The 21,719-nt window shown below is 31.9% G+C and overlaps 2 protein-coding genes across 11 annotated transcripts in view; both read right to left on the bottom strand.

Annotated features, from left to right (window-relative positions):
• Nucleotides 1–3,488: 3,488 nt before the first annotated feature.
• On the bottom strand, nucleotides 3,489–8,117 carry LOC129927915 (uncharacterized). 2 transcript variants are annotated; one of them, XM_056039749.1, is made up of 3 exons: nucleotides 7,652–8,117; nucleotides 6,353–6,487; nucleotides 3,489–5,391 (listed from the first exon to the last, which is right to left on the bottom strand). In XM_056039749.1, the coding sequence occupies exon 3, from the start codon at nucleotides 5,338–5,340 to the stop codon at nucleotides 4,603–4,605; it is 738 nt and encodes a 245-aa protein (XP_055895724.1). In that variant the 5' UTR covers nucleotides 5,341–5,391; nucleotides 6,353–6,487; nucleotides 7,652–8,117; the 3' UTR covers nucleotides 3,489–4,602. The 2 variants fall into 2 exon arrangements, with proteins under 2 accessions (XP_055895724.1, XP_055895725.1); XM_056039750.1 differs by having other exon boundaries at nucleotides 7,724–8,117.
• A 2,119-nt stretch (nucleotides 8,118–10,236) lies between these two features.
• Nucleotides 10,237–21,719, bottom strand: part of LOC106067429 (uncharacterized) — a 184,378-nt gene continuing 172,895 nt past the window's right edge. For 6 of the 9 annotated variants that reach the window (XM_056038000.1, XM_056037999.1, XM_056037995.1 and 3 more), the window contains 8 exons: nucleotides 19,993–20,237; nucleotides 18,678–18,878; nucleotides 17,843–18,010; nucleotides 17,461–17,599; nucleotides 16,868–17,032; nucleotides 14,399–14,571; nucleotides 13,100–13,234; nucleotides 10,237–12,139 (listed from right to left, as the gene is read on the bottom strand). In XM_056038000.1, coding sequence (XP_055893975.1) covers nucleotides 11,351–12,139; nucleotides 13,100–13,234; nucleotides 14,399–14,571; nucleotides 16,868–17,032; nucleotides 17,461–17,599; nucleotides 17,843–18,010; nucleotides 18,678–18,878; nucleotides 19,993–20,237 — 2,015 coding nt within the window. In that variant the 3' untranslated portion in view covers nucleotides 10,237–11,350. The remainder of the gene's footprint in view (nucleotides 12,140–13,099; nucleotides 13,235–14,398; nucleotides 14,572–16,867; nucleotides 17,033–17,460; nucleotides 17,600–17,842; nucleotides 18,011–18,677; nucleotides 18,879–19,992; nucleotides 20,238–21,719) is intronic. The other 3 variants (XM_056037997.1, XM_056038001.1, XM_056038002.1) reach the window with 3 other exon arrangements.

Raw genomic sequence — 21,719 nt, 5'->3', positions numbered from 1 at the left:
TCATTCGCTAATTACTTTTAACATTCATCCGAAAATGGGGTAAAGTGATGAAGTAAATAGGCGCGTGGCTTCCGAAACGAGTGGTCTCAAGTTCGATTCCAGAGTAAAACTGAGATTTGATACTGTATTTTTAGAATGCCCCTGAGTCCACCCAACTCTGATAGGTACCTAACTTACGTTGAGGTCAACCAGTGGTGTAGTTAGTAATTTGGGGGGAGGGGTGTGCACGTTGACTATTTAGGGGTGCCTGCATTTTGGCATTCGACATCATGACGTAAGTTAATGGAATAATATTTAATATTCAATGTCAATACCTCTAATGGGGGGCCGGGAAATTTTCCAATTTGGACCCCACACCCCACCCTAGCTACGCCACTGTTGTCAACCCTCGCTTACAGACAGTCGATCATACAAACTGATAAGCATGACATTATTTGCCTCTAATATCGGGCGAACATTTTTACCCATTGATTCAAAAATATCTCTCATTACATAATAATAAGTTGTTACATTTATTATATTATGTCTAATTTTGAAATTCATTTATTTTATCATCACGTGATTTTTTGTTTTAATTGGGCTACGCTCATTTGCCATGCCATTTTGTCTAAGTCGACCAATGCAGGTTGCTTAGTACAGACATTACACCTGGCGTTAGACAAATTTGACAGGTAGAAACAGCCTCGCCCTTACTTCAAGGTCATTGGAAAAGTGTGGCCGCTGTACTACTAGAGATTTAGCGCTGGATCTAAAACCATAACCCCAAATCTAGACGTAGTCAGGAGTCTTCAATGAATACCACGGGAGCTAAACCCACACTCGGAAGAACGCACACACACATGCACACTACTCTCATATGCAATCACGAAAACACTTGTGACTCACCAGGGAGCCTTTGTAGAGCTCTCCTATTACAAAAGTTTTCCCATGTCAACTACTAAGAGCGTCTCTTGACAGGAAAAACGTCCGGCTACTATAGCTGTTAGCAATTTTGTTTTCGCATTTATTTAATTATAGATGTATAGGCAATTTAAAGAAAAAAAAAAGGTTCGTAATTTGAATCGTGATCTGTTCGCATGCTAAGCTACTGATCGCACGTTTTAACATATGTTGTCTGTGCAGCTTGTTCACCCCCCCCCCCATCCCCTATTTCCCTATGAGTACTCAAGATATTGGAGGCGCTATCGAACTTTTCAGTTCTGGCATTTGATTCCACGTGAAAATAAATTCTCTGTTCGTGTCTAAATAAAACAAAAGCTAAACACGTGACACTCATTTTTAAGGACATACTAAACGAAGGTCACAATTTAAATGCTCTAATGGTTGAACTTTAGAAAAAAGTTGGCATGTTTTTTGTTTTTTTTTTAAATCGTGGAAACTGCAGACGAGATGGTACGAAGGGAGGCAATTAGGTATTCCTTGCAATAACACGAGTGTCATGTGTGAAACAGCGCTGACTTCCCTTTACTTTCAATGCAAATCGTCTATTATATTGGTGATATTGTATTACCATGGATAGAGAAAAAGAAAATCGTATTTGATACAACTTAACGGTACATTTATTTAGTTTCATACATGCTCAACGCATTTTCTTTTATAATAAACATATAGATAATAGATACAGTATGATGCCAGTATGTTGTTTGGTTAGATTAGATAAAATTAGTTTATACCTAATCTCAGTGCTTTTTTTTTGTGTTTAAAATTGGGTGCCGGTACTCAGTGATTAGGTGCCGGTACTCCGTAGTTGATTGCCTAACTTTTAACTACTAAAAATTAATAATATACGTTAAAATACAAGAAAAGCAATATTTTAAAAAAATGTGCCGGTACGCCGTACCGGTGCGTACCGTCACAAAAAAAAAAGCCCTGCCTAATGTTATCAAATGCAGGCGTTACTTTTTAAAAAATGATTACGTCCCACTCGTGTCCCTAGGTCAGTGTAGTCGTATGTTAATCCATGACTTAAGTTCTGCCAAGTCATTGGTAATTCTGGCTGAGTCAGGCAACCCATTCCATGCACTAATAACACTAGGGAAGAAGGAGTATTTATAAAAATGTGTCCTATCATATCGAACAAGGCATGTGCAAGAATGATTAGGTAGATAGATAGATAGATAGATAGATAGATAGATAGATAGATAGATAGAGATAGATAAATAGATAAATAAATAGATAGATAGATAGATAGATAGATAAATAGAGAGAAAAAAACCCACAGAAAAATAAGCAAAATATAAAAAGTCCTTATAAAAAAAAAACATACTTAAAGGTTAAGAACTCCGTCCTTAAAACTATATCTACCAAAAATGTACAAGCTATTTCCCTTTTTCGATATCAATCAAAATAATTAATTACCGTACCAATAATTAACTGTTAAATTGAGTATTTTTGTATAGGCCTATTGATTCGTGTTTTGTTAGGTTAGGTATATAAATTACTTTTTCAAGTTTCAACTAAATCCGAGAATGGGTGTGAGAGAAAGAACGAGTGTATGGAACCCTACACATTTACCAGTAGTTTTGAATACTGAATTTCCTTTGTTTGTATATTTGTATCTGACAAAATAATAATGTTTTTATGTCTTTTTGTCTATGCCAGTGAAGGATTGTGGAAAGTTTAAACTTGAACCCAGAATGTGCACTGGAGAAATGACGTGTTTATACTGAAAAACGTTTTACTAGACAGACACAGACAGAGTGAGTTTAGACTTTGAAAAAACAAAAGTCACTTATCCATTTATCTAGTCAAAATTATATATTCTTATATAATACAGACGTTACTTCAAAAAAGAAGATGATTACGTCCTACGCGTCATGCATTTAGTCATGCATATAAACCAATGACTTAAATTCTGCCAAGTCACTGGTTTTCCTGGCTAGCTCAGGCAACCTATTCCATACTCTAATAGCACAAGGGGAGAATTAGTATTTGTACAAATTTGTCCTAGCATATGGGATGAGGAATGTGTCTTTATCTTTGTGTCTTTCTGAGTATTTTATTAAATTTTGTTTTTGTATTTGAAGATTATGGTTCAGTGTTTTATGTATAATTGCTACTTTACTTTTGAGTCTTCTGTCCTGAAGACTTTCTAAATTTAGTGATTTTACTAAAGGTGTTACTCTAGTCAAGTGTGAATATTCGTTTGTTATGAATCTCACTGCTCTATTTTGTGTCTTTTCCAGTTTCCTAATGTTTTCTTGAGTTGAGTTATCAAAATTCGTTCATTAGATGGCTACCTGGGCTTTTGGTCTTCGCTTTGATGGGATGTCATGAGTTTTGAGTCCTGCCTGCTTCCATCTTAGAAACAAATTATTATTAAAAATCGTTTAAAAAATATATCCTAATTAGAATTTAAGATTTCTGAAGAACAATATTTCAAGACTAAAAAACAACAACATAGAGATATAATATTCTGATGTATTAAAACATCAGATTTACAATAAACAAAAATGAAAAATAGATACATAAATGAACATTTTTTGGTGTCAATTATAAATAATTTTTTATTGCTTTCATCATAGGTCTTACTAGTTAGAGTAAAAAAAAAGGAAAACTTAGAATGTATTATGCAGACCAGTAATGCTTGAGAACTACGTATAATTAAAAACTGTATTATAATAATAATAATATTATTAAATGAAAAATTATTCTTTCACTCTATCGCATAAATACTTCAGTCATAATAATAAAAAAAAATAGATACAGATGTACTAAGTAAGAGACTACTTCAGTTAAGTAACATTCAGACAATATCATAAATAATTTAGCATATGTAAAGATGCATTCATCCACATTCTCTATTTCTCACATGTCTTATTTACTTTTATTCAAAGTACACCTCAGTCCTAAATATCACTGCAATTATTCATCTCTGTCAATAAGATTGGTAGATAAATCTCTGCAACAGTTCTGCATGCAAAAGAAAAAAACAAGAACCCATCTCTGGTGCAAAAGGCAATTTCCAGTATTGTTAAAACAAAATATATGATAGCTTGCCTAGAGTACAGAGCCTTTTTGTCTCATTATTTCATAACTTAGGGGTCTGTCTAAAAATAGACATTTTTGTTAACACCATCAGGTTTCATGCCAAAGTAATATAAATTGAAGTCTATATACAGAAACACACACACACTTTTTTATGCTTATGAGTATAAAAATGTTATATAACACTTCTGTACAGTTCTATTTACACAATGTAAAACAATTATTGTTTTTTAGGTTCCAACTCAACCAGACATCACAGAATTGCAACAATTCAATGGGAGTGCAACAGTATATAGTAAACTCTACAGCGTGTAACAACTAAGAAGATGATAACACAAACAACATTAGTTTAGCTATTAAAGCTTATATAGGTATTTAAATATATCTAAAAGTCAGCTATCTGTTAACAACATTCATTAACAGAAACAAAAACAAAAAATTAACACTGTAACATTTACAGCTAAATGGAATGATCTGAAATGTGTCCAGTATTGCCAACAAATTGCCACATCTACCATATTATGTACACAGTTTTTTTTTTATCTACAACAGAAAGTTTCTTTTTCTTCTACAGAAAACAAAATTCATTATATGACAATGAAAGGAACACAAATATCACAGTTTACTCATTTCAGTCTCAGCATGGATCATCTGTAGACATGTCCTAAAGTCATCCCTGATCTCATCAATCTGTGGGTCCAGTTCTTCTTCCATTATGATACTGCCACCTTTACAGGAGAAAGACTTGCTTCTGTTGCGGGTTTTCACCGGGATCAACTGCTGAGGCCTTGATGAAAGACTGCATTTTCTGGTCATCTTCACGACTGTCACTTCGTCAGATTCAGACTTTGTCCTTAATGATGCTGACCGGGACTTGCATCTGGAGATCCCATCTGAGTCAGCTCTGGTCAGAATGTAACGATTGTTTATGTAGTTGGACTCGTCGAAAAGCTTCTGTCTTGAACTGATGGAAGTTTCTTCCATAGACTGAGATTTAATGTCTCTGTTGATTTTAGACTCTCTTAGCGTTCGCCGCCTGCGCTTAGGCACAGCAGTATTTATTGCTGGTGCTTTTTGTCTTGTCAAAGGGACAGCAGTCACCACTGGGTCATACTTCAATGCTAGTGGACTCGGTAGTGCACCATCTTCAGAGACAATTGAAGTTTTAAAACGTGGGCTATTCATCCACTGCTTGGGCTGGGTGGGGGAATCTGACGGTGCAATCAGAACACAGCCAACACGTAATGGTGCTTCGTTGGTCATAGTAATTGCACTTGGTAAAGGATAATTGATTGGCTTTGTATTTAACGCACTAATTTCTTGGCCGATTAAAAGTCTTAAGTTTGGAGCCATGCTCTGTCCAAATCTACGTCTCCTCTGAGCAAGACTTTCTGTTGGCTTTGACTATGGAATAAAACAAAATTTCATTGTTTCAATAAAAAAATAATAATAACAGGAAAAATGAAAATACAATATGATTTATGAAAACGTAACTTTAAACTGAAGAAATTTCTAAAATACCTAATTGGTAAGTAATTAGCTCTCTGATAGTTAGTTGATTTCTCTTTGACTTACATAGTTTTCATTCTAAAGTATAAATTTTTTTACAGTATCCAAAAAAAAAAAATTTTGAAAAATGTAATTTTTGTTGTCTCTCAATGTAATTAAAAAGCATGACATCAAATTTCTTGAACCTATATATCATCAAATACAAATGTTTGGCTTAAAAATAGTTATATTTAATATACGGTTGTAGTTATTTCTATTTTTCTTTGAGTCTTTCAAGCCTTCTGTATGGATCTAAGACTTGGGTTTTATACAGATAAAACTAAGACTTCTTGAACTGTTTCTCCAAAGATGTCTGCACTCCATTATGACATATGATGACTAATCCAGTCTACAAATTATGATGTTCTAGTGAATGCCAGTATGAGCAGTATAGAGGGACTGCTTACAGTTTGATAGCTATGCTGAGCAGGGCATGAATCCCCTATCCTGTATGCCAAAGACAATCTTTTATTTGTGAGCTAAAAGTTGGTTAGAGTAAAAGAGGTGCCCCTTAAATTCTGAACGCTTATTAACTAACATAGGTGAGAGGCACCTGGAATTAACCAGGTAGTTTTCAAATGAATCAGCTACAGATTTCTAAAAAAGGCCTTTTTTTATAAATTTTTTGTAGATATTACTGCATTACAAATATTTTTTTAACCAGCTTAAATGGTTTGACTTGAAGTTTTACTAAACATCAGTTAGTAATGTCAGCTATGTTTTCTATCCTACTTAATCATGAATGATATTAGTTAAGAAATCTCATTCAGTATTAGAAACTGAAAAGCAATAGGAATATAAAGTTTAGTTTTCAAACCTGGGTTGCTTTAGGCTTTGCACAGCTGAGCTGTTTGGCGCAAACACTGAGCACCGCAGGCTGACCACCCAACTGGTGCCAGGATGATGAACGCCTTAAGACAGGTATTCTTTTGGTTACACTGACTATAGGTTGCTGAAAAAAGATGTTAAATTAATGAATAATTTTGTATTAAAATAAAAAAAAAATATGTAATACTTCTAATTTCAAAATAAAATTTAGAAAATGTTTCTACATAATCTTAAAATTCAGATGTATTACAATATCTTACAAAAAATTAATGCTAAAAAATTACAAGTTGGGTGCTAGTAATTTAAATGATGAGTCATAATGATCACATCAATCTTAGACTAATTTCTTAAATGCAACAAGCAAGAAAATTAAAACTCTCAGATATCTAAATACAAAAATAAGTATAAATTTGAGAATAATAGAGACAATTAATGTTAGTTTATTCCTACAATAATTATGCATAAAGTAAATTTTAAAGTTTCTAACAAAATAAAAAAAAAATGAATAGATATAACAAGTTATTTAGAGTACTGTTAATTAAGTGAAAAATATATACAAGTAAGCTAGCTTGGCCCAGACTAATACACAAAGTTTTTTTTAATAACAACATTTTTTTCTAAGATTAAAAACAATAATAAATTTATCCTCATGCAGATATAAGTTTGAAAATAAAAAAAAAAAAGAAAAATTGGCTACTATTAAATATTTTTTGCTACACAAATTAAATGATTTTGTGTCATTTAAAAAAAAATTTAATGTAGGGTATTAATTAAAATTTTGATTAGTCATAGATTTTGTACAGATTTGTTAAAGTGCTACTGTAATCTACTTTTAAGTAAAATAAAAATTCTAATGCTCTTTATTTAGCAAACAATGAATATGATGAAGTGCATAATAACAAATAGAACAATTTGATATATAAATTGCTACTACATATAAAACTGGTAATTGATCATTTAATAAGATTTGATATCTGTTTTGCATAATTTGCATAGTTAAATTGGGAGGCTTTCAGCTAATGATTTAAAATAGTGCTAGAATAAAGTTTTAGAATTAATATGGAAAGTATTTCTAACCATTGACTATAAAAATATTTAAATAAAGTAATATTTATCATTCAGTATTCTGAACTAGAAATAAAAAAAAATTATTCTAACATTCCTTTAATATGCAGCTAGAAATGATAAGCTAAATTTAAAAAAACAAAAAAAGAACAACAGCTCCGCTGTGAGGCAAACTGAAGAAAAAACATCAAGCTTGGGCCGTCTGAAGACAATACAGACTTACAGAGCTCTGCCTGCATAGCTTACTCTCGGCCCAGCTTTGATCAGTTTGGGTGAAAGCGTCATGGGTGCTTACTTTCTGCTTCGTCTTTTTGGTGACTATTACATCCTGAAGCTCTTCATTGGCTAAGGAAATGCTTGCAGGCCTTGCCTTTTTACTCAGTCTTTCAAGAGAGCCTGAAAATTAGGAGAGCATACAATCAAGCACCTTAAGACTTACAATAAAAAATTAGCAAAACAAGGTTGGGCAAAAAGAGAAAAAATACTTAGGGAATCCATCTCTATTGGAGTCCTAAATGGTGTAATTTAATGAGATATTTTACAATCAATTTGAATAAGTTTGATTCCTGCTGATGACTGAGATTTTGAATTTGCATATTTTTTAGGACATCCCTACCTGAATCCACCCATTTAATGGGTACAGTACTTATCACTTGGGGGAAGAGAAAGATAGCAGGTCACATGACACATTTCTTAATTTTGGGCCAGACGAGATGGTACGAAGGGAGGCAATTAGGTATTCCTTGCAATAACACAAGTGTCATGTGTGAAACAGCGCTGACTTCCCTTTACTTTCAATGCAAATCGTCTATTATATTGGTGATATTATATTACCATGGATAGAGAAAAAGAAAATCGTATTTGATACAACTTAACGGTACATTTATTTAGTTTCATACATGCTCAACGCATTTTCTTTTATAATAAACATATAGATAATAGATACAGTATGATGCCAGTATGTTGTTTGGTTAGATTAGATAAAATTAGTTTATACCTAATCTCAGTGCTTTTTTTTTGTGTTTAAAATTGGGTGCCGGTACTCAGTGATTAGGTGCCGGTACTCCGTAGTTGATTGCCTAACTTTTAACTACTAAAAATTAATAATATACGTTAAAATACAAGAAAAGCAATATTTTAAAAAAATGTGCCGGTACGCCGTACCGGTGCGTACCGTCACAAAAAAAAAAGCCCTGCCTAATGTTATCAAATGCAGGCGTTACTTTTAAAAAAATGATTACGTCCCACTCGTGTCCCTAGGTCAGTGTAGTCGTATGTTAATCCATGACTTAAGTTCTGCCAAGTCATTGGTAATTCTGGCTGAGTCAGGCAACCCATTCCATGCACTAATAACACTAGGGAAGAAGGAGTATTTATAAAAATGTGTCCTATCATATCGAACAAGGCATGTGCAAGAATGATTAGGTAGATAGATAGATAGATAGATAGATAGATAGATAGATAGATAGAGATAGATAAATAGATAAATAAATAGATAGATAGATAGATAGATAGATAAATAGAGAGAAAAAAACCCACAGAAAAATAAGCAAAATATAAAAAGTCCTTATAAAAAAAAAACATACTTAAAGGTTAAGAACTCCGTCCTTAAAACTATATCTACCAAAAATGTACAAGCTATTTCCCTTTTTCGATATCAATCAAAATAATTAATTACCGTACCAATAATTAACTGTTAAATTGAGTATTTTTGTATAGGCCTATTGATTCGTGTTTTGTTAGGTTAGGTATATAAATTACTTTTTCAAGTTTCAACTAAATCCGAGAATGGGTGTGAGAGAAAGAACGAGTGTATGGAACCCTACACATTTACCAGTAGTTTTGAATACTGAATTTCCTTTGTTTGTATATTTGTATCTGACAAAATAATAATGTTTTTATGTCTTTTTGTCTATGCCAGTGAAGGATTGTGGAAAGTTTAAACTTGAACCCAGAATGTGCACTGGAGAAATGACGTGTTTATACTGAAAAACGTTTTACTAGACAGACACAGACAGAGTGAGTTTAGACTTTGAAAAAACAAAAGTCACTTATCCATTTATCTAGTCAAAATTATATATTCTTATATAATACAGACGTTACTTCAAAAAAGAAGATGATTACGTCCTACGCGTCATGCATTTAGTCATGCATATAAACCAATGACTTAAATTCTGCCAAGTCACTGGTTTTCCTGGCTAGCTCAGGCAACCTATTCCATACTCTAATAGCACAAGGGGAGAATTAGTATTTGTACAAATTTGTCCTAGCATATGGGATGAGGAATGTGTCTTTATCTTTGTGTCTTTCTGAGTATTTTATTAAATTTTGTTTTTGTATTTGAAGATTATGGTTCAGTGTTTTATGTATAATTGCTACTTTACTTTTGAGTCTTCTGTCCTGAAGACTTTCTAAATTTAGTGATTTTACTAAAGGTGTTACTCTAGTCAAGTGTGAATATTCGTTTGTTATGAATCTCACTGCTCTATTTTGTGTCTTTTCCAGTTTCCTAATGTTTTCTTGAGTTGAGTTATCAAAATTCGTTCATTAGATGGCTACCTGGGCTTTTGGTCTTCGCTTTGATGGGATGTCATGAGTTTTGAGTCCTGCCTGCTTCCATCTTAGAAACAAATTATTATTAAAAATCGTTTAAAAAATATATCCTAATTAGAATTTAAGATTTCTGAAGAACAATATTTCAAGACTAAAAAACAACAACATAGAGATATAATATTCTGATGTATTAAAACATCAGATTTACAATAAACAAAAATGAAAAATAGATACATAAATGAACATTTTTTGGTGTCAATTATAAATAATTTTTTATTGCTTTCATCATAGGTCTTACTAGTTAGAGTAAAAAAAAAGGAAAACTTAGAATGTATTATGCAGACCAGTAATGCTTGAGAACTACGTATAATTAAAAACTGTATTATAATAATAATATTATTATTAAATGAAAAATTATTCTTTCACTCTATCGCATAAATACTTCAGTCATAATAATAAAAAAAAATAGATACAGATGTACTAAGTAATAGACTACTTCAGTTAAGTAACATTCAGACAATATCATAAATAATTTAGCATATGTAAAGATGCATTCATCCACATTCTCTATTTCTCACATGTCTTATTTACTTTTATTCAAAGTACACCTCAGTCCTAAATATCACTGCAATTATTCATCTCTGTCAATAAGATTGGTAGATAAATCTCTGCAACAGTTCTGCATGCAAAAGAAAAAAACAAGAACCCATCTCTGGTGCAAAAGGCAATTTCCAGTATTGTTAAAACAAAATATATGATAGCTTGCCTAGAGTACAGAGCCTTTTTGTCTCATTATTTCATAACTTAGGGGTCTGTCTAAAAATAGACATTTTTGTTAACACCATCAGGTTTCATGCCAAAGTAATATAAATTGAAGTCTATATACAGAAACACACACACACTTTTTTATGCTTATGAGTATAAAAATGTTATATAACACTTCTGTACAGTTCTATTTACACAATGTAAAACAATTATTGTTTTTTAGGTTCCAACTCAACCAGACATCACAGAATTGCAACAATTCAATGGGAGTGCAAGAGTATATAGTAAACTCTACAGCGTGTAACAACTAAGAAGATGATAACACAAACAACATTAGTTTAGCTATTAAAGCTTATATAGGTATTTAAATATATCTAAAAGTCAGCTATCTGTTAACAACATTCATTAACAGAAACAAAAACAAAAAATTAACACTGTAACATTTACAGCTAAATGGAATGATCTGAAATGTGTCCAGTATTGCCAACAAATTGCCACATCTACCATATTATGTACACAGTTTTTTTTTTATCTACAACAGAAAGTTTCTTTTTCTTCTACAGAAAACAAAATTCATTATATGACAATGAAAGGAACACAAATATCACAGTTTACTCATTTCAGTCTCAGCATGGATCATCTGTAGACATGTCCTAAAGTCATCCCTGATCTCATCAATCTGTGGGTCCAGTTCTTCTTCCATTATGATACTGCCACCTTTACAGGAGAAAGACTTGCTTCTGTTGCGGGTTTTCACCGGGATCAACTGCTGAGGCCTTGATGAAAGACTGCATTTTCTGGTCATCTTCACGACTGTCACTTCGTCAGATTCAGACTTTGTCCTTAATGATGCTGACCGGGACTTGCATCTGGAGATCCCATCTGAGTCAGCTCTGGTCAGAATGTAACGATTGTTTATGTAGTTGGACTCGTCGAAAAGCTTCTGTCTTGAACTGATGGAAGTTTCTTCCATAGACTGAGATTTAATGTCTCTGTTGATTTTAGACTCTCTTAGCGTTCGCCGCCTGCGCTTAGGCACAGCAGTATTTATTGCTGGTGCTTTTTGTCTTGTCAAAGGGACAGCAGTCACCACTGGGTCATACTTCAATGCTAGTGGACTCGGTAGTGCACCATCTTCAGAGACAATTGAAGTTTTAAAACGTAGGCTATTCATCCACTGCTTGGGCTGGGTGGGGGAATCTGACGGTGCAATCAGAACACAGCCAACACGTAATGGTGCTTCGTTGGTCATAGTAATTGCACTTGGTAAAGGATAATTGATTGGCTTTGTATTTAACGCACTAATTTCTTGGCCGATTAAAAGTCTTAAGTTTGGAGCCATGCTCTGTCCAAATCTACGTCTCCTCTGAGCAAGACTTTCTGTTGGCTTTGACTATGGAATAAAACAAAATTTCATTGTTTCAATAAAAAAATAATAATAACAGGAAAAATGAAAATACAATATGATTTATGAAAACGTAACTTTAAACTGAAGAAATTTCTAAAATACCTAATTGGTAAGTAATTAGCTCTCTGATAGTTAGTTGATTTCTCTTTGACTTACATAGTTTTCATTCTAAAGTATAAATTTTTTTACAGTATCCAAAAAAAAAAATTTTGAAAAATGTAATTTTTGTTGTCTCTCAATGTAATTAAAAAGCATGACATCAAATTTCTTGAACCTATATATCATCAAATACAAATGTTTGGCTTAAAAATAGTTATATTTAATATACGGTTGTAGTTATTTCTATTTTTCTTTGAGTCTTTCAAGCCTTCTGTATGGATCTAAGACTTGGGTTTTATACAGATAAAACTAAGACTTCTTGAACTGTTTCTCCAAAGATGTCTGCACTCCATTATGACATATGATGACTAATCCAGTCTACAAATTATGATGTTCTAGTGAATGCCAGTATGAGCAGTATAGAGGGACTGCTTACAGTTTGATAGCTATGCTGAGCAGGGCATGAATCCCCTATCCTGTATGCCAAAGACAATCTTTTATTTGTGAGCTAAAAGTTGGTTAGAGTAAAAGAGGTGCCCCTTAAATTCTGAACGCTTATTAACTAACATAGGTGAGAGGCACCTGGAATTAACCAGGTAGTTTTCAAATGAATCAGCTACAGATTTCTAAAAAAGGCCTTTTTTTATAAATTTTTTGTAGATATTACTGCATTACAAATATTTTTTTAACCAGCTTAAATGGTTTGACTTGAAGTTTTACTAAACATCAGTTAGTAATGTCAGCTATGTTTTCTATCCTACTTAATCATGAATGATATTAGTTAAGAAATCTCATTCAGTATTAGAAACTGAAAAGCAATAGGAATATAAAGTTTAGTTTTCAAACCTGGGTTGCTTTAGGCTTTGCACAGCTGAGCTGTTTGGCGCAAACACTGAGCACCGCAGGCTGACCACCCAACTGGTGCCAGGATGATGAACGCCTTAAGACAGGTATTCTTTTGGTTACACTGACTATAGGTTGCTGAAAAAAGATGTTAAATTAATGAATAATTTTGTATTAAAATAAAAAAAAAATATGTAATACTTCTAATTTCAAAATAAAATTTAGAAAATGTTTCTACATAATCTTAAAATTCAGATGTATTACAATATCTTACAAAAAATTAATGCTAAAAAATTACAAGTTGGGTGCTAGTAATTTAAATGATGAGTCATAATGATCACATCAATCTTAGACTAATTTCTTAAATGCAACAAGCAAGAAAATTAAAACTCTCAGATATCTAAATACAAAAATAAGTATAAATTTGAGAATAATAGAGACAATTAATGTTAGTTTATTCCTACAATAATTATGCATAAAGTAAATTTTAAAGTTTCTAACAAAATAAAAAAAAAATGAATAGATATAACAAGTTATTTAGAGTACTGTTAATTAAGTGAAAAATATATACAAGTAAGCTAGCTTGGCCCAGACTAATACACAAAGTTTTTTTTAATAACAACATTTTTTTCTAAGATTAAAAACAATAATAAATTTATCCTCATGCAGATATAAGTTTGAAAATAAAAAAAAAAAAGAAAAATTGGCTACTATTAAATATTTTTTGCTACACAAATTAAATGATTTTGTGTCATTTAAAAAAAAATTTAATGTAGGGTATTAATTAAAATTTTGATTAGTCATAGATTTTGTACAGATTTGTTAAAGTGCTACTGTAATCTACTTTTAAGTAAAATAAAAATTCTAATGCTCTTTATTTAGCAAACAATGAATATGATGAAGTGCATAATAACAAATAGAACAATTTGATATATAAATTGCTACTACATATAAAACTGGTAATTGATCATTTAATAAGATTTGATATCTGTTTTGCATAATTTGCATAGTTAAATTGGGAGGCTTTCAGCTAATGATTTAAAATAGTGCTAGAATAAAGTTTTAGAATTAATATGGAAAGTATTTCTAACCATTGACTATAAAAATATTTAAATAAAGTAATATTTATCATTCAGTATTCTGAACTAGAAATAAAAAAAAATTATTCTAACATTCCTTTAATATGCAGCTAGAAATGATAAGCTAAATTTAAAAAAACAAAAAAAGAACAACAGCTCCGCTGTGAGGCAAACTGAAGAAAAAACATCAAGCTTGGGCCGTCTGAAGACAATACAGACTTACAGAGCTCTGCCTGCATAGCTTACTCTCGGCCCAGCTTTGATCAGTTTGGGTGAAAGCGTCATGGGTGCTTACTTTCTGCTTCGTCTTTTTGGTGACTATTACATCCTGAAGCTCTTCATTGGCTAAGGAAATGCTTGCAGGCCTTGCCTTTTTACTCAGTCTTTCAAGAGAGCCTGAAAATTAGGAGAGCATACAATCAAGCACCTTAAGACTTACAATAAAAAATTAGCAAAACAAGGTTGGGCAAAAAGAGAAAAAATACTTAGGGAATCCATCTCTATTGGAGTCCTAAATGGTGTAATTTAATGAGATATTTTACAATCAATTTGAATAAGTTTGATTCCTGCTGATGACTGAGATTTTGAATTTGCATATTTTTTAGGACATCCCTACCTGAATCCACCCATTTAATGGGTACAGTACTTATCACTTGGGGGAAGAGAAAGATAGCAGGTCACATGACACATTTCTTAATTTTGGGCCAAAGAAACAAAAATCATTTACATCACCTGTCCTATAGATTCCATGCTCTAAAAGTGATACTTTACTTTTTTTTTTTTTACACAATTAAAAAAGTACCAATACTTGTGATGCTTACTTGAACATTTTTACTTTAAAATTCCTCTAGTAATCTCTACAAGTTTACATTTTATAGTATTTCAAATAAACATTGAAGTTATTCCTACATTAGTATTTCTACACAATTCCCTTGAAAGGTAAAGTACAATCATCAAAATGTGTGAATTGTTATAAGATAGTAACATTTATTCTTTGAAAAGTTAGTCCTATATGAGTTTAGTGTTTCCAGTAGAAGACAACATCAAAGAATTATGAGTTAATGAATTATGATTCATTGTATTTCTAGGTTAAAAGATTCTGTTATGACTAAAATTTGTTTATGCCATCTATAATTATAAAGTATTTCTAAAAGAAAAATCCCACTAAGTCTAAATGTTAAAAAATATTTTTAAAAGTCTAAATAATGTGATGATGACTTTAAGAAGAAATTATTTCAAATGATCTTTGTTATTCCACCATTAAATAAATTTATAATATCTGTTTTCATACTTTTCTTATGGATTTCTAAATTTCATAAAGTTAAAAAAAAATACATGTAGGCTTATTTAATCCATATTGTAGATGCATATTTCATTTTTCTTTTCTCAGGTTTCTTAACAAATCTCTATATAGTATTTAATCCATTTTCTTTTCATTGTTAATTTTAAAATTGAAAGTTTTAAGTTGATAGAGCTCAAAAGAATGCTTAAGAATAATTCAATGTTCTATAATGGCATCCATTATTACAAATACATTAAAATAAAGTGAAATATATTGTTTAGTTGCTTTTTTAATAATGATTTTTATAAGCCTTAAAAGGCAAAAAATCAGTGCTGGATTTACTTATCAGCAGTAAGCTATAGCCTAGGGCTACCAATCTTCTGAGAGCCCCCAAAATAATGTTGTGAAGAAAAAGCAAAGGAATACATGGCCTTATTTTAATTACAAGGGGCCCAGTATCTAAAATAGTTAGAGCCTTAAGGTAAGTTCTTCTTTCAGACCTTATGGTCTATAGGGCAGATGAAGTGAAGTTCCCCTTTCAGACCTTGCAATCTATGGGGCAGAAGATGTAAGGGTCATCTGTTTCTATGGCCCATGGTTAACGAGGGTGTCATGTGGCCAGCACAATGACCAACCATCTTTACTTTTCCCCAACTAATGTTAGGTACACTCAGAGACACCCGAAAATCCCTAAAATAAAAATCCCAGTCTTCACAAGGTTCACCACCCTGGTTCAGAAGCCAAGCCCTTTTGGCTCAGACACTGCGCCTCCTTTTTAATTGTACTACATAAAAAAAACCTATTCAAATTGAGCATAGTGTGATTTGTTATTTGGCATAAACTGCTTGGCTATCTATCAAGTGGACTCGAGTCCTAATCCTGACTTGACCTGAGTTAAGTTTGCCGAGCACCTAAAGGAAGCTACGAAACCTTCTCCCAAAAGAGATTGGACCATAGTGCAATGAGCAAAATATAGCATGAAAGATGCAATATACAAAATGTTTTAAAACAAAATGTGTGACAAATAACAAAAAATGATATTATTTAGCCAATCTATAACATGGATATAGAACATTTAGTACAAGTAAAAGGAAATTTAGGCTTTCAATAACAATTAATATGTGAGAATGTTTTAGGAAGTGTTAAAGACAGGGGACTACAGGCTTATTCATTAAGTCTATCTAAATAAACTAGAGACTAGGAAAAAAAGCTGCAGAAAAACTTCTAACTTTTATAGAAACCCAGACAAAGCTGTCTGTATTTTACATGTGAAGCACATTGACAACTTTAAAAACTTTAAAATAGATATTTATTTTAAGTTATTTATTTATTTACATTAAGATAACAGTAGCTTTTATTATGTTCAAATGTATTATTGAAATGAAAGTGTTAATGTTGTAAATGGCCTACCTGAGGACACATGACACTGGGGATTGCTATAGGCATGATTTAGTATGGCCTTGTGTCTCATGTCCATTGGCTTTTTACTTTTGGGTGTGCCAGGCGACACTGGTAGCAATGTAGTTTGGGACAGACTGGGAACATGAACGCCCACAGGGGTGAACTGGACATGATCTGTGGTCAGTTAGTAAACATAGAAATATATACACTCTCTGTGCAAGGCTACTAAATAACTAAACTATAACAACATACTACACAAGTATAACTAACATTTACAAAAATAATGTCTACAATTATTTCAAAATTTCACCAAATCTTTAAGGATATATTCGAAATTTTTGTTGCATGCCTAAGTCTAGTTCACTCTGAAATAAGGTATTTAAAACATCCAACAAAAATGTTCACATTGCAGAAAAAAAAATCACAACCATTTAATTTTTAGAAGTAGAATAAAATGACTAAAGTATTTAATGTACATGCTCAAAATAATATCATGCTTAAAGAGTTGTAAGACTGTTTGTTTGTTTTTATATTTATTTAGAGTAGAGCAAATCTGGTGAAATTTAGTGAAAATGTTTTCTATGCCAATGTAAGAGACTAACCAGCAACTGTGCTAAGACCCTCTCTGCTTATGTCAATACCAAGGTGTGTGTGAACTGTGGGATAGTACTCCACATTACTATTGCACCTATGCAGTGTTGCCCCCCATCCTTTTCGAGGCTGACATGCTCTTCGGACTTTCTGTGAAACCAAAAATAAAAAAGAAAGCAATACATAATGCATAAAAGTTAGTTAAAAGAACATTTTTTCCTTAAAGTTTTTTATTGGCCAGATATGGTTTTGGCAGAGTATGAAAGTGTTAATGTTGTAAATGGCCTACCTGAGGACACATGATACTGTATGTATATATATATATATATATATGAACAATGTATTGCATGTTTTAATAATTGAAATGGCAATTTTATCTGTCACTAAACTAACCTCTAAAAAAGTTCCATTCTTAGCTTGTGAAATTTCATGGATGATGCCTACAAAAATAGGCACAAGTGTCATCAACCAAAACAAAAGACCAATCAAGTTTAGCCACCAGGGGTGTGTCTCATCCTCTTCAGAACTGATAACAGACACAAAGGAGCTGACAATAAGGATCTGTAAGACAATAGGAACATTTAAAAGATGCAGAATAAATATTTAACTAAAAAAAAAGTGTTTACAAAGCTTAAAAAATTACTCTTTTAATCTATGGTTCTAAAAGATAAAAATAATATTCCTTATCTTGCATGAAAAATATTTACCAAATTTCTTATGTGTTTTTTTTTAAATGTTTCAGATGTTCACTTAGAAATCAAGATTATAGCATCCTAGTCCAAACCTCCCACAGGACAACAGGGCATGGCAGCGACAGGGTTTTTAAAATCTGGGAGCATGCTGTCAACACTCCAGAGTACAAATTTAACCACACAGCCATTACAATTATTTAAGGTATAGAAAAAATTGAGTATTTATTAAATTACTGTGCTGCAATAACATAGGGGTTAATTAATATGTTAAAAATATTTTCTTTAAAAAATGGATTAATTTGGAAAATCAATTAAGCATCTACTGTAACATAGAAGTAGAGAAGAGAAAATACTATATAGGTGATATTAGTCATGTTATTATATGTATTATTCCAATTGAAACATCTTTCCTAGGTTGTGTAAAATAATCCAATTATTAAGAAGGTTCATAGTTAACCTTCATTATAAGGACTTAAAAGATCTATAATTGAAAGTTTAAGCAAAGTACTGATTCCAATTTTAACTGGAAGACTTACCGCAGTAATGCTAGGGCAAACTACAGCCCAGATTAGCTTCCACCACCAGCCTATTTGAGAGTTGATCATTCTACTCACATCTGAGCACAGTCGACCAATGCCGTAGATCCAGGTAAAAGCTACTACTGTTGCCCCTCCCACACACATCTGAGGCAAGCCTGATAGGAAAGTGTCCAAGATGGATACAATGTGAAAGCCCACCTGCATTATAGGAAAAAAAACAACTAATGTGACAGTAATAGGCTACTTGAGAACAGTGAAATAAGTCAAAATTTACACACATCTGTAAACTCTTTTTATATCAAATTAAGCATGGTAAAAATTCATTTTTTACAAAGCTTATATCAACTAACTTTGTCTGTTTGTCTGGATTCTTTAACACATTTTCCCCCCCACTCTCATTCTCGGATAAAACTGAAACTTTGCCACAATTATTTATTATTAAAAGACAACTAATAAATCAATTTAAAAAATTTACCGATTAAAAGTGGCAATTTAACAATTTTGTTTATGAAGAAAAAGGGGAGATGAATCTTACAGTATTAAGAGATATGGCAGCAAATGAACCATAATCTATCACCACTGTATGCTACTATATGAAATTGTTAGTAGTTTAAATGAAAAATATTAAATATTTATTGTCCATCCTGTAAATGCATTTCTTAAAACCAGCATTTAGATTCAGAATATTGTAAAACCAGCATGTAGAAATGTATTTGTTAGGATTTTCAGTTCTGAAAATGATCACTTGAATCTTTGAAAACAATGTGATATTGTGGTAGTTTTATCTATAATAAATAATTTATTGTTTAGAGAATTAATTTTTTATTAATGCTATATATAATGTTTCACATGCTCTATATTTCCCTTATGTTTTTATAAAAGATATATACGTTTACATTTCTTAAAATTAAGTTTACTTTGTACTTAGATTTCAACGTTGTGTTTACAACCTGGTCTAATTATTTATTATGTTGCATTTATACTTCATATGTAATTTGAGACAGTATTTTAATGTATACTATTTTATCTGCCTAGTGCAGATCTTTAGTCAGTATCAAAGAATTGGGAAAAATTAAAATAAGCCAACACGCCAAACCCATCAATATTTATTATTAATATTAAACTTATTCTTAAATCAAGATGCCATTATGTGGCTTGCCAGTAACAAGGCTAGATTATAGAGTGCTCTTTTTTTTTTTAATCTAAATTTTAGAAATTCTGCTCAATAGTCATTGAGTAAACCTGAAGAGTCGTTTAATAAATATGATTTTACCAACCTGAAGAGTCATTGTATAAATATGGTTTTACCAACCTGAAGAGTCATTGGAATCCCCAAGAAGAACAAAGTAAGACATAAAGCCAGCATCATCCACTTTTTGTGTTTCTTGAACAAGCTGCTGTAAACATCCACAAGTGAGGAGATGGCTGTGGACATAGCTGTGATGCAGGTCAGTGTACCCGAGAGAGCAACCACGATGAAGACCAAGATAGACCAAAAGAAAGGCCAAGGAAGTGTTAGAACTGCTCTAGAGAACGTCACAAAAGTTAGTCCAATATCTGAGGAAAAAAAAGTAAAGTCATTAATAAAAATATTTGAAATAATGCTTTAAAAAGTTTAAAGGCTTTTATGATTCTGTAAAGGCTTTTAATTAACAGACTGCTCATGACAATAACTTTGACCAGTGTAAATGTCATACTGTTTAGACTACATTGTGCAACCAGAATCAATTAGAATTTCCTGCAGCTATTAGAAAAAAATAAAATGGATAGTGAGGATATTCTTGTAGCCATAGTTACAAATCACATGTAGTTGATCATGACTATTGGTTGCTTTCTAGTAGGTCAGACAGCCTTAGAATCTAAACATATTATACATAAGCTATATCTACATAGCCCAATTCTTCTTATTTTTCCTCTTTCTCTATTTCATTTTAGAGGGTTCAGATCAGTTATCTTAAATCTGAGATGAGCAGTGTAGAGGTTTCCAGATCAGCAGTTCTTCATTTAGTTTTTCTTCTATAGTCTTTCTTGTTTGGGACCATTGATAAAGTATGCAGCTTATCTTATATAATACAGTCGTTACTTCAAAAAAGAAGATGATTACGTCCTACGAGTCATGCATTTAGTCATGCATTGTTAACCAATGACTTAAATTCTGCCAAGTCACTGGTTTTCCTGGCTAGCTCAGGCAACCCATTCCATGCTCTAATAGCACTAGGGAAGAAGGAGTATTTGTACAAATTTGTCCTAGCATATGGGACGAGGAATGTGCCTTTATCTTTGTGTCTTTATGAGTATTTTATTAAATTTTTTTTGTATTTGAAGATTATGGTTCAGTGTTTTATGTATGATTGCTACTTTACTTTTGAGCCTTCTGTCCTGAAGACTTTCTAAATTTAGTGATTTTACTAAAGATGTTACTCTAGTCAAATGTGAATATTCCTTTGTTCTGAATCTCACTGCTCTATTTTGTGTCTGTTCCAGTTTCTTAATGTTTTCTTGAGTTGAGGGGTCTCAAATGGAGGTTGCATATTCTATTATTGGTCAAACCAAGGTTAAATAACATTTGAGTTTTATGTTCTTATTTGATTGATAGAATTTTTTTTTAATAAATCCTAATGCTTTGTTTGATTTTTTTGTAGTTTCATCAATATGTGGATTCCATGACAGTTTTTCATTTATTATAACACCTAGGTATTTTGCGTTTTTAGTCTGTGTTACTGGTTTGCTATGAATAAGATAAGTGGAATTAATTTGTTTTAGTTTTTTTGTTACTCTTAACAACTAACATTTTTCAGGGTGGAAAGACATGCTCCAATTTGATTCCCATTTCTGTAATTCATCTAATTCTCTTTGTAAAATATTTGTGTCTTGTGTTGTTTTTATTGTTCTATATATTATGCAATCGTCTGCAAATAATCTGACTTTTGTTCCTGAAGTAATGCAATTTGGTAAATCATTTTTATGTAAATAAAAAATAGTAGTGGACCCAAGACTGTTCCTTGAGGTACACCTAAGTTTACTGTTATCGATGTTGAT

This window comes from Biomphalaria glabrata, chromosome 8 (assembly GCF_947242115.1).
Source record: "Biomphalaria glabrata chromosome 8, xgBioGlab47.1, whole genome shotgun sequence".
Classification (NCBI taxonomy): Eukaryota; Metazoa; Mollusca; class Gastropoda; family Planorbidae; genus Biomphalaria; species Biomphalaria glabrata.
The sequence above is the reverse complement of the archived record's forward strand: the minus strand, read 5'-3'. Positions and strand labels throughout refer to the sequence as shown.

Bases quoted from the DNA above. Each gene is read 5' to 3' on its own strand.
- LOC129927915 (XM_056039749.1), bottom strand. From the start codon at position 5,340: ATGGCTCCAAACTTAAGACTTTTAATCGGCCAAGAAATTAGTGCGTTA.